The sequence below is a fragment of the Miniopterus natalensis genome, chromosome 8 (genome assembly GCF_054644295.1).
Source record: "Miniopterus natalensis isolate mMinNat1 chromosome 8, mMinNat1.hap1, whole genome shotgun sequence".
Taxonomy (NCBI): Eukaryota; Metazoa; Chordata; class Mammalia; order Chiroptera; family Miniopteridae; genus Miniopterus; species Miniopterus natalensis.
In genome coordinates, this window is record NC_142088.1 from 44730237 (window position 1) to 44747045 (window position 16809).

At 38.0% G+C, this 16809-nt stretch overlaps 1 protein-coding gene across 2 annotated transcripts in view; it reads right to left on the bottom strand.

Annotated features, from left to right (window-relative positions):
- XIRP2 (xin actin binding repeat containing 2) overlaps positions 1 to 12500 on the bottom strand; it is a 222225-nt gene extending 209725 nt beyond the window's left edge. For both annotated transcript variants that reach the window (XM_016195682.2, XM_016195673.2), the window contains exon 1: positions 12087 to 12500. In XM_016195682.2, the coding sequence (XP_016051168.2) occupies positions 12087 to 12500 (414 nt within the window). The remainder of the gene's footprint in view (positions 1 to 12086) is intronic.
- Between the last annotated feature and the right edge of the window lie 4309 nt (positions 12501 to 16809).

Below are 16809 nucleotides of genomic sequence, written 5' to 3' on the forward strand. Positions count from 1 at the left end.
TATAAGAAAGAGTGAACCCTAATGCAGACTATAAACCTTAATTAATAATAATGTGTCAATAATGGCTCATCAACTTGAACAAATTACCACACTAATGCAAGAAGTTAATAATAGGAGAAACTGGGGTTGGAGGGAGAAGGCATATGAGAACTCTGTGTTTTCCAATCGATTTTTCTCTAAACCTGAAACTGCTGTATAAAGAAAGTCTATTAATTTTTAAAAAGAGGATATTAAGCTCTGAAATATTATCATGGCATGATAGTTAGAGGAAACCAAAGAACCCGCCTACAGGCCTAAAGCGGCCCAAGGCAGCACCACTGGTCAGGTGTCTTAATAGATGAAGAGCTGGAAGGAAGAAAGTCGATTTTTTAAGAAGTTTTACTAAATAAGAAAATGCAACCAAACTTGCTTGAAAAAACTTCTTTTGGGACTTATTCAGGCTACAAGTCGTCCCAATAACATGCTTGGCATTCATGAGGCGTAAGTTGCTGTACGTAGATTCATGTTGCATTGCCTTCTCCATGCCTCGGCATTGCTGCTTGGACAGGTTCCAATACAGTGTATCTCAGCATTCAGGGGCAAGATGGAAAAGAGGAAGTTAGGCCAAGTCCACCTGAGCAGTTATTAAGTGAAAAGTCAGAGAGAGAGGCTGGAATAAACCAGAACTCTAGAACTTCTAGGAGCATTTTGAATGGGGAAGTTGGAGCCGTATATAGGACCTATTAGACCAAATATCCCATAAAACTTTCTGCAACAATGGAAATGTTTTTTGTTTTTTTATTTTTCAAATCCTCCCCAAGGATATTTTTCCCATTGCTTTTCAGAGAGTGGAAGAGAGAGAAAGAGAGAGAAAGAAACATTGATGTGAGAGAGACACATTGATTGGTTGCCTGCCTCATGCTCCCTGACTGGGGACGAGCCTGCAACTAAGGTACATGCCCTCAGCTGGAATCGAACCCCGGGCCCTTCAGTCCGCAGGCCAACACTCTAACCACTGAACCAAACCGGCTAGGTGGAAATGTTTTATATCCATGCTATCGCAGATAGCATCCACTAGGCACATGTAGCTTGAAATATGGTTAGTGTGACCAGGGAAATAAAATTTTAATTTAATTTTAATTAATTGAAATTAAAGTAACTCTATGTGACTAGTGACTCCAGAATTGACAGTGCAGCACTACAAAATGGAATGCTTGTACATGATATATGCAAGTGTATGCTATGTTACACAAAGTCACAGCTGTAGGAACTAGAGGCATTGTGGCTATATCACCACAGAGAAGGTTCTCAGTCATGGCACACAAGGTGTAGTTATTAAAAATATGTGGACTTTCTGTAAGAAGTTGATTTGCTTGGAGGGTGAGCTCAGTGTTGGGCATTTTGAGACACTTGAAGAAAATACAGGTGGAAGTTTTTAGTTGAAAATTTGAGGACAAAACTTAGGTAAAATGGTAAGATTTGAGATAAATATGTCAGAAATATCCACATAGAGTCAAAAATTGAAATAAAAAAAAGAGAAGACAGAATCTGAATGACTGACTGTCCATAGTAAGAAATTCAGAGAATTAAAACACCCAAACCAGAAAAAGCAGACTACTTTTCTGTTTATTAAATTTTAAAATATTGTGTGTGGCCCTCACCTGCCATCTCCCTCCTCTCTGGTTGCCCTCTCCAGCAGCTCTTAGGTTTCAAAAAATTCCTACAGTTAGACATTTTCTCTAGATTTTAGCTTTATCAATTAGAGAATTAACTCTGTCTTCTAGTAAGTAGTAAAATAAACTTCAAACATTTCTCTTTTTTTTTTTTTCCAAACTTCTTTTTTTCTCCAAATATCTCTAAATACCTTTCTTCAGGTCAGGTTACATTTCTGCTTCCACTCCTAGTCCCTGGAAGAAGAAAGACATACATATAATGCTTACCCATCCTACCAAATAAGCCATTGTTGATTGCTTTCACTTCTTTATAAAGCTCCTTATTAGCATGAAAGTTATTTTGCACAAAGTTACTTGTGCATTAGACTGGAAAATTTCAGCCTACTTTAAACTCTATTAGCCAAATAGGCATAATGCAAAAACTAGCTTCCCCAGCATTTAAGAATAAGGCCACTGGACTCAGCCTGTGTGGATTAGATTTCTTTTTCAACCACTTCTTTACAGAAAAAGAATATACTTCACAGACAAAAAGGGCATTTACTAAGCCTCTATTTTCTCATCTGCATAGTGGTGGTTGATCTAGCTTAACTCATGGGGCAGCTATGAAAAATAAGAGGGAAAATATATGCAAAGTGCTTAGTATATTTTTGGTACACAATATATGTTCAATAAATTTTTTATTGTATGTATTCAGAATATATGTTTTATTTACATTATGTTTTATCAAAAGTAAAATGACATCATTATGTTTTGTACCTCTAAGAAATGGGGAAAATGCTGACAAACTATGAAATGCCATCAACTATAAAAAGTATGTCAATTTCAAAGATGTTAACATGTCAAAATACGTGTATGTCAGAATCAAGGATATATGGTAGTGTTTGTGATGTGTAAAAGTTGCAGTGATTTCTATATCTGTCTGGGATCCATTCATACCAGAAACACAGCTGTGAGATCCTGGATGGAAATGGACAGCATGAATCCAGAGAGCACTCAGAGAGTAGTGTTTTTAATATTATGGGCTCTGAATTGGGTTAAATCTCTGCTCTGTTACTTATCAATGGAGCACCTTTGGACAAGTTACTTAACTTCTCCACCAGCTGTAAAATGGGAATTATGATAATTCTCACTCCTAAAATGGCTGCATCAAATGGCAGCAATGTCCATGAAACCCTCAGCAGAGTGCCTGGCAAATACTCAGTGCTCAATAATTACTACTTGCTGGCCATTAGCAGCAGCACAGTGCCTCCTCCCCCCGTGGCCAAGGGGCAGGCCAATGTTAGGATGAGGTGAGGCATTCAGGGATAAAACTGTATGGGCCCTGCAAAAAAGGCTATAGCTGGAAACCAAACAGCACACCTGAAATATATCTCAGGGAAAACACAATTGCTGGTCCTGGATGAATGTCTTAGAGACACTGACACATGTGTTTCAACCTCTCAAATTTACTTTTAAGTATGAAATATTTTTAAAAGCCTATGTATTAGTGTATGAGAGAGAGAGAGAGAGAGAGAGAGAGAGAGAGAGAGAGAGAGAGAGAGAGAGAGATTTGTCTGTGAAACTCCTGGTTTTGGTTTGTTGTTGTTATTTCATAACTTGAATTTCCTGCCTTATGAGAAGTTCAAATATATTTCAAACAAGAAAAAAATTGCTTCTAACAAGTGAAAATAAAGGTAAATGGGAAAGAGATTCGATTTTAAAATATTAAATCATTATAATCAGAAATGGAAATATTTTATATCATCTTTATTTACTAATAAAAAATGCGATTTCAAGGTTGAAATCAGAACATTTTGATTAATTTAAATGTATTCTCCTGACATGCTTCGAGTAGGGGGTGGGGGTGGTGACTGCATGCGTTATGATGCATTACTATGCTTAAGAGCAATTTGTCTCACGGCATCCAATAAATGACTTCCACTGACATAAAACAAGTTAGTATACTATTAAGTATCATAAATCATCATATTTGGTAGTTGGTATAGATGTGAAACATTAATGGAGCTTGAATTTGTTTCAGGTGTTTGGAACTCATTGCATTCACTCCCCACTACACATTAAACAGATAGAGAAATATTTTTCCAAGTAAGAAAATGTATTAACTACTTGTTTTCCATACACAATATAGTGAGGGCTAAACAAATGCTAAAATAAGAATACAATTCTGTGTCTAAAGGTTGGTTCATATCCAGAAAGAGGGTACCAAGATGGCTGCACCCATTGTTACAGTCACATCCATTCTAAATTGTCAGGGCCTTCACTGCACTTCATAATAAATATCTTGAATTTTCGACCTTGACAAAAGATGCTAGACTTTTCAGTTCAAATAAAGGACTTGCTGGAATAAAAGAAGGCAACTACTTTGTTAAAGACGGCTTTACTGTATCAACCCTGGGGTTAGGTCTGCAGTGAGAAAGACCAGACAGGAGAGCTGATAGAGTTAAGGAATTTGACTATCAGAGAACCTACTTCAAAACAGAAGGAAAAGACTTCAGGAGCAATTGGGAAATCCATGAAAAGACAATATATTATATCCCACTCAAAAGAGGGTAAGCATTTTGGAGGGCTGGCAATGTATTATAGGGATTGAAGCTTGCTGGCAAATCAGCATCAGAAAGGCAATAGTTATAGCTACTAAAGTTTGAGTCTGAGATAAGAGATAATTAGAGTTTCTTGAATTTGAGGCCATGACTTGGAAGGACTGTAGTCAAGATAGAACCAACGGTCTAAACAACAACAAAAACCTAAACAATAAAAACAAGATAAGGGCTCTACTCCTGAAAATGTAGTGAAGTTAAGTAAGTGGAAATGGGATATAAATGTAAAGCAGATATAACCATAAGGCTGTCCATATACTTAGCTTCTGAACTACTGATTAGGCTTCTTAAATTCTCTTTGCTAAGAAAAGAATTAATTGCACAGATTCTAAGATTATAGGAAAAGATCAAATGGCTGAAACTGCCAAGGTTTTAGAAGCTGAAGGTCAAGGAGCTAAGGAGCACATTCTTCAAGGGGATATAAGAATAATATATTATTCTAAGATGAAAGCCCCACCCTTGGCAGCCTTGTGCTGCAGTCCGCCTTAGGTGGGGCACAGAGCAGAGCCACAGCAGACAGTTGCCACTGTTGTCTCTTTTCAGCAGATGGCAGCTGCCTCTAACATAGTGTTAATTGTAGGTCAAGGATAGAGCTGCTCCAGGCAGGCAGGCCCCACCCAGCATGGCCCCAGGCACTTCTGGCCAGTGGTTCCCAGGTCCCCAGTGCCCTGCCCTGCTGTGTGCCAGTTCTACCTCCAGCCTCCAGGTGGGCCCTTCCAGGCTGCCAGCTACAAGCTGGGCCAGGCCTCGCTGGAATGGGCCACCATCTCCACTGGCAGCCTGGCCCTCAGGGCTGCTGGCTCTGCCCCAAGCTGGCCCTGAGAGGCTGTGTGCTGTTGTTGGTAGACCCTTGGTGGGGATGGATTGGATCCCAGGCGGTTGCAGAAGGATGAGGTGGAGTCCTGGTCAGTTAATAGTTAGTGAGTGGGTTAATTTCTTTGTTGGGTGAGCCAGTTAGAGTGGTGATTTGCTGTTACTTACAATGATGTTACACATCACTAGTCAATTATTCCCAGGTTTTTTAATGACTACAGTGCTTTTATTATGCATATTTTATAATTGAGAACACTGAGAGGTTAAAAACTGGGCCAAGTTTACAATTCTAATAGTGGTGAGGTTGGAATTAAGCATAGACAGTCTGACTTCAGAATCTTATGAACACTAGACTACAGAGATTTCTATGACAGATATAGAAAATATCTCTTAAACTATAGCTTAAAAATACTAAACACTATAAACTTGGCTTTTTTGGATGTGAATTTTTATGTATCTGCCTTTTAAATGTCAAATAAAATAGAAATCCTCTGAAATTAACTATATTAACGCTGTGAGGCATCTGTGAATATCTAAAAAAAATTTTAATATTATTATTTTTGGAAAAATCAAAACAAAAGAGACCATAATTCTCTACTACCCAATGCTAAATCCTCAACAATGATGTTAACAATTATTTAACTTTTTATTTTGAAATAACTTTAGATTTACAAAAAGCTGCAAAAATAATACCCATATACCATTTGAGAATTCCCATATACCATTTGTCCAGCTTTCCTTCAACATTTTATTTAACCATAATATGATTTTGAAACCAGGAAATAATCAGACTTTATTAGAATTTTCCCAGCTTTCCTACTAATGCATTCTTTTCTGGTCCAAGATTCAATAGCAGATCCCATCCTCATTTTAGTTATCATGTCTCTTTAGTTGCCTCCAGTCTATGGTAGTTTTCAATATTTGTCCAACACAACCTTACTCTTTTTGAAGAGCAATAACCAACAGCTTTGTGAAATGTCTTCCCTCCATGAATCTATCTGATTTTTTTCATGAATAAATTGAAATTACATAATTTTGGCAAGAATACCACAGGAGTGATGCTTTGCTGTTCACATTACATCATATCTGGAGGTACATGATATTAATTTGTCTTATTACTAGTGACATTAACTTTGACCACTTAAGTTGGTTTCTTCCAGGTTTCTCCACAGTAAATAGAAGTTTATCTGTCTGGGTTTCATCAAAGGAATTTCTATGTTGACTTCTTTCAGGATGGCCTTTGGATTGCTGGAGGACTTTCAGTGATTGAAAAGTCATTTCCATGACCCTTGATGGAGTCAAAGACCCTGAATAGAGGCCAGAGTTCTTCCTATTTAATCACCCTTCTCAATGTATTTTACCAACTTTTTAAAAATTACCCCCTTTAGTGGATCTGGATGGTGAGAGGACTCTCCTAGAGAACCTGGTAGATCATGAAAATGAGCAATGAGAGGACAGGGAAGGGGAAAAAGAGTCATGCATGGAACTCATTGAATTAATTTGGTCAGTAAGAAGAAATGTCAGATAAACATCTATAGAATGAGTGAAAGAAAGTGGGTTCACATCAGAGGCAGCAGAGCTGGAATCACTATTCTTTTTTTATGTTTTTATTAATTTCAGAGAGGAAGAGGGAGGGAGAGAAAGATAGAAACATCAATGATGAGAGCGAGTCCTTGATCAGCTGCCTCCTGCCTGCCGCCTACCAGGGATCAAGCCCACAACCCGGAATCAAACCGTGATCTCCTGGTTCACATGTCAATGCTCAACCACTGAGTCACACCAGCCGGACTGGAATCACTATTCTTATAACACAATGATGGAAACCCTCACTAGTCTTCCAAGTCAACTGTCAAAGAATATGCCAATACATGAATTGGCAAGCGGTTTTCCCAGTTGAAGGTTGAGTCAGTACTGCTAAACAACTTTCTGTGACTATTGGCACTACATTTTTAAACAATGTCATATTGTGACTACGTATATCACTGTGAGACACTAATGTGAGGAGATGGCATTTTCCTATGAAAGTCTTAAAGACCATGCAAAAGTGTTCGGTTGGGAGTTTTAGCATCAGATCATACAGATATTTTTTTCTAACATGAAACACTAGACAGGAGGCAGTAAAGTAATATACAAACAGATGAAATGAACAACCAAAGATCACTAACATTAGTTGAGAAAACAGCACTAACAAATTATTCCACTAAGGAAAACCTGTATAAAATGCAACAAAATATTATGGTCCATCTTTGTGGTGTATTTGAGTCTAAGTTTAATTGGAGTATGTGTGTATAAATATGGTAAACACTTTTATACTGTTTTATACCTCTTTTAGATTTAGATTTTGAGTACCTAAATGCCAGTGACTTTCTCTTAATTGGAAAGGAAAATGAAGGTGGCAAACATATCTCTGTCTGGGTTTTAATAAAGCTTTGAAAACTATAATTTAACAAATTGTGGTTCTTTGTCTCCTCATCTCAAAATGGGATTGTTCCAACTCCTGTTGGAACATTTCATTAGCATTTGCTCCACTGAATATTCAATGAGAGCTCCTCTAAGTGGGGCCTTTGCAAAAGAGTAAGGTGTTGTCAGACGTGAAATAAGAATTTCTTTGCCCAGAGCACCTTTCCACTTTTAGAAATTATAGTGTAAGCCTCTGCCTTTATAGATAAGAAAACAGACATCCATTGAAAGTAAATATTTCCCCAAGGACATGCACCGAGTTACAGAAATGATATCAGAGAAGATGAAACAGAAGAAATATTTGTTTAGTGATATTTTGGTGCTACTTCTTAAATTTCACTTAGTGCTACTTCTTAAATATCACTTCTTCAGGTGTTATACAAATTTTTTTTTTAAATAAATCTTTATTGATTTCAGAGAGAGGAAGGAAGAGGGAGAGAGAGACACACACACATATCAATGATGAGAGAGTTGCCTCCTGCAAGCCCCCCCACTGGCGATCGAGCCCACAACCTGGGCATGTACCTGGGCCAGGAATCGAACTGCGATCTCCTGGATCCTAGGTCAAAGCTCAACCATTGAGCTACGCCTGGATGGGCTAAATAACTTTTATGTTCACAATAATCCTGTGCTGTTTTAATTTTCTCATTTTATATATGTGAAAATTAAGGATTAATGAGGTGAAATAAGTCATTTAAATTTATGCAATGAGGAAGTAGCTGACCCAAGTTTTCCAACTGACCCTTAGTCATCAAATATTATGCTCTTATATGCTATGATAAAATGAAAATTATGATTCTATATATTATGTCCTCTCACACAAAAATGTAGTGATCTCTCTCAGTAAACTATTTACTTCCACTCTACAAAATACTACTTGCTCACTTTTAAGCCATAATGAAAAAATACTTTATTTCTTCAAAGATCTTTAAAAGTCTTCTCAGGAAAAAAAAATATTTAGCTTTAGATTTTTGAGAGTTTGGTGACTGTAATAGTCTCTGTCCTGTTAAATGCTTTTACAAAATAAATCCTGCTGGACAGGAATTATCTCAGAAACATTGTTGAGAAGAGGCTGGGAGATGGGGGAGTTGTTAGAAAGCAGTGACAGAAAAGTAGTGCTTCTTGCTCTGAGATGAGAAATAAATTAATCCCCAAGTCCCCACATGCCTGGGTTTAAGGAGCAAACATAATGTCAAGCATCTAATGAAGTGATTTTGTAGGGGACGCCAAACTGCAAGTCATGATTCACCTGTGCTTTTAAAGGCTTGATTTTATGCAGAACCAAATAGTAGGAGATGACAAATTGGTCATTAAATGAAAAACCAGAGGCTTCGATTATTGGAGGAAATGAAAATAACATATTCTGGAAGAAGCTATACCATACTTAATTATTTATATGCTGTTTAATCATTGATGCATGTGCAGCTCCCCAGTCCCTTAGCCTTGTATATCCATGTTCTTCAAGTCTGCAATCACACCTGAGATGGGATCAATGCATGAGGCAGCACCACTAGGATGCAGCGATTCTGCTTCCTTTCTTGATCAAGTTCAGTTTATGTCTGAATGGCCTTTGTCAACTTAGGGCCTGAGTAAATGGTAGAAACAGTCTCTGTTGGGGCATTAGGTAAATTCAACCTGACTGCACAAGTGAATGGGGCTTTGGGGAAAAGATTATAACTAGAAATCATTAAGTAATCTATTGTGAAAATCAGATAACTTATCACTTGGAAACTTGACTGAAATAAAGGCAAAATTAATTAATTAATGGAATCAAGAAACCCTTTATTTACTCTGGCATCACAGTGAAGGCTGAAGGGATCCTCTGGGACACTTCTTAGTGGCCTCAGGGTCCGAGCTCTATGGACAGCAATTGGGAGCATGAAAGAAGAAGGAATTCACACTGTCTTGTTCTTTTTCAAATTAGTGTAAATACAGCTCCTAGTCAGAACTGTAGAGCCAGAATTAAGTCCATTTTGTTTAAAAATTACACATACATTTCACATAAACTATATCAAACATAGAAGAAAAAACATATGAATGTAAGAATATGTATCTCACAAGCTTATTGTGTTTATTCTTTTTTTTAAAAAAAAGATATCTTTATTGATTTCAGAGAGAAGAAAGGAGAAGGAGAGAGAGATAGAAACATCAATGATGAGAGAGTCATTGATCGGCTGCCTCCTCCACATCCCCAACTGGGAATCGAGCCCGCAACCCAGGAATGTGCCCTGACCGGGAATTGAACCCCAATCGCCTGGATCCTAGGTCGACGCTCAACCGCTTAGCCACGCCCGGCTGGGCTATTTATTCTTTTATAATATTCTTTATATAATCTTTCTTTTCCCTCCCTTCCCTTTCCCTCCCTTTCTCTCCTGTCCCTTCTCTTTCCCTCTCCTCCTCTCTCTTCCCCTCCCCTCCCTTCTCTTCCCTTCCTTACCCTTCCCTTCTCTTCTCTTCCCCTCCTTCTTATCTTTCTCCCTCCCTCCCCTCCTCCCTCCCTCCCTCCCTCCCTCTCTTCCTTCCTTCCTTCCTTCCTTCCTTCCTTCCTTCCTTCCTTCCTTCCTTCCTTCCTTCCTTCCTTCCTTCCTTCCTCCCCTCCTTCCTTCCCCAAACTTTCTGAGAAATTTACTCATTCAAGTGACAATCCTACTTAGTTAGAAGAAACCAAGTTAAGTTCTCATTGACTTATTGTGTTTCTTTTCCTTTTTTCCTGCTTGTTCTAGAAGCCATATGGAATTTATAGAGAGAGTTTTGCAAACTTTCCTAATACTTATTTATGAAAACTGATTCTAAAAATCATGGGTCCTTGCTGTGGAAGAGCAGTTTCTAAATGCGCAATCCATGTTTCATACATTCAGGGAAATGCCAGATTATGAGAGTACATTAGAACACAGTGTATTAAAGTCCATTTTTGTAAACCAAATGGTGGTTTTCATATATCTGCTTCTTTCCATAATTTCTTTTATGGGCACTAGATCCAAAATCACATGCCATTCCAATAGTAGTAATCTCTCCTTTCAACTAGAAACCCTTATTAATGCCTCCTTTTCTTACCATTGCATTTAGGCAGCTACATCTGCTTCAGATGAGGATAGGTTACATTATATAAGTTATAAGGATGATTTTTTCTACTTTTGACTATTTATTTTGTCAATTATCTCTGATAAATGTCCTAACTTGTTATACTAAATCAACACAGATTGAATGGAAACTTCTCTGTGGCTTTGCTTAATTTATTCAGATAATAAATAAATAAAATTGTGAATATTTATGTTAAGTGTACCCCAATCCCTAGACATCCAACTAAAAGATATTACAAAGTTATAAACAAAAAGGATTGCACCTATGGAATTAAAAAAGGAGGAAAGAAAATTCTCAAATTAGGGTTTGGCAAGTGGTTGCATTTTTGAGAAATCCTCTAGTTTCAGTAAAAACTCATAAATATAACTTCATATCCCTTTTTCTCATTAAACCAAGTTGAGTTATTTGATGTACAAGAATGGTCTTATTGTAACTACTATATATGTCCCAATAGGAAAACTGAGAGCAAGTATTAACAAAATCATTCATTTAGAACAATTTTCTATTTCTGTGAAGCTTTCTATGAAGGCTAATTGCCCATTAATATGAGTAGGACTGTACCTTTCTGATAACTGTCACTAGGTAAAAAATTAACAAAACATGGAGTTTGTTTCCTAATGGAAAACCTGGGATCATTTATTAATTATTTATGAAATTCAAATATAATCTCTTACGTAGGGACCCTAATGAACGCAATACATTCAAGCAATTCCAGTTTAAACAGTGGCTGCTTTTAATTGACAACAGAAGTATAAATGTGGTCTCCATTAATAATGTTGCTAATCCTGTTTTCTGCATTTGATTAAATGACCCATTTAGCTAATAGACATATTTTATACGTGACATTAAAGTACACAATAATCACTGAGGCGTGATCATCATGCCCTGCAAAAGATTCCAGACTCTCTGTGTAGTGGTTTAAATATATTATCAATAATCCTTCCAGGATCCCTATAAAGTAGAAGATTAAGACATCTGTATTCACAAGGGTAAGTGTCACGTGGCTAGAGAAGTAAACGTCAGGCTTTAGGATTAAAATCTAGGTCACCATGGTTCCGAAGCCTTCACTTGTTCCATTTCACCATCATTACTGATAAATCCTCACTGAGCTCTGGCTAAATGCAGCACCATTTGTTAGATATTTGAAGTACAAAGAGTGGTAAGAAATTGTCCTCGCCTCTAAGGAACTTACAACCTAGTTGTGGAAACAAGGCACGTACACAAAGAAACATCTGCATGGGAGGACCTATCAGAGCTGTTTCAGTGGCAGTGAAAGGAGGTCAAGTCCCCAGTGGAACAGACCACAGAGGGAGTCAATAGTAGAGGATGCCACATTTCACACCATATTATGTGGTTGCTTCAGAACATCTGTCTAGAGTACTGGTGAGGGTGAAAAAATTACATGCTTAGAAATAAACATCAGGCTAGGCAGCTGTCTGACTTGTCATCTGTAAACTTTGACTCTTTATCAGCAACTCCTCACCTTTCGGCCATATTCAGTGGGTCCAGTTGGTCTGTGTCCACTCCTAGGAGCCTCAAACACACTCCTCAGCTCATCCAGGGCGATGGAGAACCGCTCTATCCTGCGTGGGCCACTCACGGAATCCTCCTTCAGCACTTCGGGCCCGCTGCATTCCCTGACATTGTCACTCTTGTCCTCAGGGCCCTTCTCTTCAGGCTCTGAGCTCAATAGCTCTTCTACACTGCAGGGCAGACTTGGGGAATCTGGAGGTCCAGATGCTGACACTACTTCTCTTTCAGGTTCAAGCAATTTGCTTTCTCGAGGTTGGAAGAGCCTGCAACGACTGCCCCCAGGACAGCACTCACTTTTCTGGTAATCGCTAGATTCCCATTTCTGCCTCAGGAGGTTCAGGGAGCCCTTCTGCATCGGGAACATGGGTGGCTCCAGGTTGTCCTGCAATATTAAAAGTCCTTTCATCAGAAATATGCTCAGGTGTATGAGCCATTTTCAAAACACTGTGTTTAGGAGTGCCAGCTCCTGGAGTTGTGCTTCAGTGTAAAAAAAACAGCTTTGCTATTTAATTTCTGGCTTTTAACTTGAATCTACAAAACTATGCCAGTTAGTCTACAATTAGATTATGGACAGGACTGATTTGTACACCCAAAGTGTTGGAGGAGGTCATTGAGAGGACATGACCACTCGTTGACCCATGAGCTGGACCTGGGCCATAGCAGGCTCCTTACTCCCTCCCCTGTCCTTGGAATGTATGTTCTGATCACTGTTTGCACTAGGAGCCATTTCAAGGACATAATATTGAGAGAATAATGTGCTGTTGAGAGTTCCTGGACTATATACATGACTGAATCTCATTAAGACCTCCATATAAACATCTGGCAAGCTGGTACAGAGAGCTACCTGTCTTGTGGTCACCCAAGACAAGTCTTGCATGTAGGTTCTCTTGCTTATTAAAACCACCATCTACCAATCTGGAGTGGTCTGCATCTTTCTTTATATCTCTCATTTTAATCCCAACAGTATCAAAATGAGTTAGTTGCTGCTGTTATCACTATTTTCCAGGTAGGGGAATTGAGAAGTAATTTATCCAGGGTTCTGAATGAGAGAGTCTGGATTTGAAATACATGTGTGACTCCACAATCTGCTCACTTAACCACTGGAGTATAATGTCTCTTTTGCACTTTAAGTGTCCAATTCACATCTCATTGGGATACTGATTGGAATTTTAACTTTCTTTAATTTGGGGGTTAGTAGAAAAAAATCAAATGGCAAAATGTGCTCTTAAAAGAAACACACACACACAAATCATAGATAGCAAGAGTTACACACTAGCATGAAATTTTGCCATAGAAACGGCTATATTCAGTTCTAACCCGGAGATTCTACACAGTAAATTTGGGGCTTTAAAAAAATAAATGTTGTTCTTGAGGGATGATGCATTTTCCAGGAAAAGTATTCTCCTAGTGGGTTTGGTAAACAATGTCACTTAAATTAAGGCCTGGAAGCATCTCACAGGTCACCTAACACAATGGCTCTAAACTTCTGTGCAAACTACATAGTGTGCTATGAAAAACAATTTCTGCATTGGGACTCAGTACATAAATATATATATAAAAGAAGCAAACTGTTGTTTTTATTAAACAATACTTTCCCTTAGCATGTGAAATGTGTGGTGATATTTTCTACTCTGATATGCTTTAGTTTAAAAAAAAATGTGTTTGCTACCCACTAAATTGATTTAATGGTCTACTAATGGTTCATGAACTGCTGGCTAGCTCTCTACTTACAGCACAAGTTCAATCACAGGTTGGATTTTACTAACTGTGTGACCTTGTAAAAGCTTCATTGGTAAAATGAATTATATATATATATATATATATATATATATATATATATATATATACACATATATCATGGCTTTATTTTGAGAAATACATTAGATAACGCATATAAAACTTTGTTTACATTAGAGCACCTCACCCCCAATAGCTGTTAATTCCACTCCCAGCCCCATCGCTGGCTAAAACAACATTTTAATCACTCAGATGTTTATGCTACACATGAGCCTCATATAGAAGTGCTTCGGAGAAGAAAGAGGGTATTTTAAGCCACAAATCCAGGCTGAACAGACAGAAATATTTGGCTTTAATAATATTGCTAATTAATAATATTGGATTAGTCACTTATTACAGAAAGTCTCAATAAAACAGTAGAACCAAATAAAACCTGAATATTTGTTTGGAAACTGATCAGCATATGTTGAAAATTTAATCAACATATGCTGGAAACGTCTGTGTCTCATGTGTAAATGGACTTTGGAAAATATCTTATTAACAAGGGAATGGTTGAGACATTTTCACAGCTGGTAATAATGACCTCAAAAGGTTATTTAATGAAATAATTTTTTTTCTGAGCCAACCTTGCATAGCTAGGAATGAAAAGCTGAGGAGGAAGAAAATTGACAAGTGGGAGAGGAAAATAATTTTTCTACTGTAGAGGAGATCCTAATATTTAATACTGATTTGGAACTTCTGGTTCTAGATAAAGGTGGAATGAGCATATCTTTCTCTATTTTTCCTATTAAAAATAGCTTAAAACTCTGGAAATTATGTATATAGACTTTGAAAAGCAGAGGGAAAGCAGACTGCCTATGGACTTTGGGACTTGAGGGACGCTATGGTGGTAAATTCCCTGTGTTTTCTTTCAGCCTCTGTATTCAGAACTTGTTGCTGCAAGAGGCAGTAACTCAGACTCCAATGGGAACAAAGAAAATTCCCCAAGAAAAGCTTGCTTTCTTTAGTCAAAGAAGTGGGAAAGGGGTTACTTAACAAGATAGAAAATACTTAGAACATAATTGCCATATCCCAGGCAAATACTAAAATATATCCACAATATGTGTGTGTTTTTTCCCCACATCAACCAGTTCTCCAACTTTCTGTACTCCAACTAGATATCCTGCAATTCAACTTAATTCTGACACTAACAATCTGGTATTAGCACAGATTCCACAGGTTATGGTCTCAGTTCCACAAGAATACCTTCCACCCCTTCAAAAGATGGCCACAAATCCCAGGTTGCTATATGCACTTTTCACCAAATGGCTCTTAAATTAAGGCTTGAGAATTTTCTGGAATGACTCACAGTCCTGAGGAAGGCATGTTACTTACATTTACCTGTTTATTATAAAGGATACAACTCAGGAAGAGCCAAATAGAAGATATGCAGAGGGCAAAATATGGGGAAAGGGAGGTTGTAGAGCTCCCATGCCCTCCCTCTTCAGGTGTGCCACCCTCTCAGCACCTTGATATATTCACCAAACCCCATAATTTAGAGAGTTTAATGGAAGTTTCATTACATAGGCTTTATTGATTAAATCACTGGCAATTAGTGATTAGCTCAACCTCCAGCCCATCTCCCTCCCTGGGAGGTCAGAGGGTGGATTAAGAGTTCCAACCCTCTAATCATGCTTTGGTCTTTCTGATAACCAACTCCCAATATAAAGCTAACTAAGTCTTCCCCACTCCCCATCCCAACCACCAATCATCCCATTAGCAAACAAAAGACACTCATCACTCGAGAGATTTCCAGAATTTTAATAAATGGGACAGTTCTCCCCTGCCAAGCTTGCACTAGAGGACACTTAGTTGGCAGCTAGAACTTTCACCATCATCCACTGTTAGTGAGGCCTCACTCTTGAATCAGTGGTGTCACTGGAGGCCATGTGGAGAGCAAAGGGGAGGCATTCTCCCCTTCACAGACAGCCAGGGTGATATCAGTGAAATTCCATCTCCACCAAACACTAATAAGATCACCCCTCTCCAGGGAGTAAAAGGAAAGTAATTGGGAAAAGTGGACTTGCATCCTCACTTGGCAGTAATAAGACAACTCCCTGTACCTTCTGAAACAGATATCCAAAGCTTATAATATAATTGTCCAAATGTCCAGGATACAACTGAAAATCAATGGTCACACCAAGAGCCAGGAAAACCTAACCTGAAGGAGAAAAGCAATCAAGAGAAACCAACCCTGAGACGACTCAGACATCTGGAATTATTTGACAAGAATTTTAATCATAAAATTGCTTCAATGAGCAATTTCAGACATGATTGAAATAAAAATTAAAAAAAAGGAAAACACTTACCAAATAGAAGATATAAAGAAGAACCAAATGGAAATTTTAGAATTGAGATATAAGTAACAACAACAACAAAACATCTCACTGGATGGCCTCAGCAGAATGGAAGGAACAAAAGGACAAACGAACTTGAAGATAAGATGATAGAAACTGCCCAATATAAACAACAGAGGACACACAGTGAGGGGAAAGGAGTAGAACCTCAGGAACCAGTGAAACAAAAACAAAAGATCTGACATCCATGCCATTAGACTCCCAGAAGAGGAGAAAGATGTTCATACTAAAAGAGCGTTCAAAGGAGTCATGGCTGAAAATGTCCCAAATTTGGCAAAAAGACAGAAACCTATATGATGAAAAAAGCTGAGAGAATCCTCAAGATAAATCAAAATAGGATTTCAGAAAACAAAAGTTTTTTAAAATCTTGAAGGCAGTGAGAAAGAAATGATATCTATCTATAGAGGAAAAATAATTTGAATGACAGGAACCAGAAACCATGAAGGCCAGGAGGAAGTGATATAGTATTTTTCAGGTGCTAAAAGAAAATAACAGCCAGCCCCAAATTCTATTTCTACCAAAATCATCCTTCAGGAATGA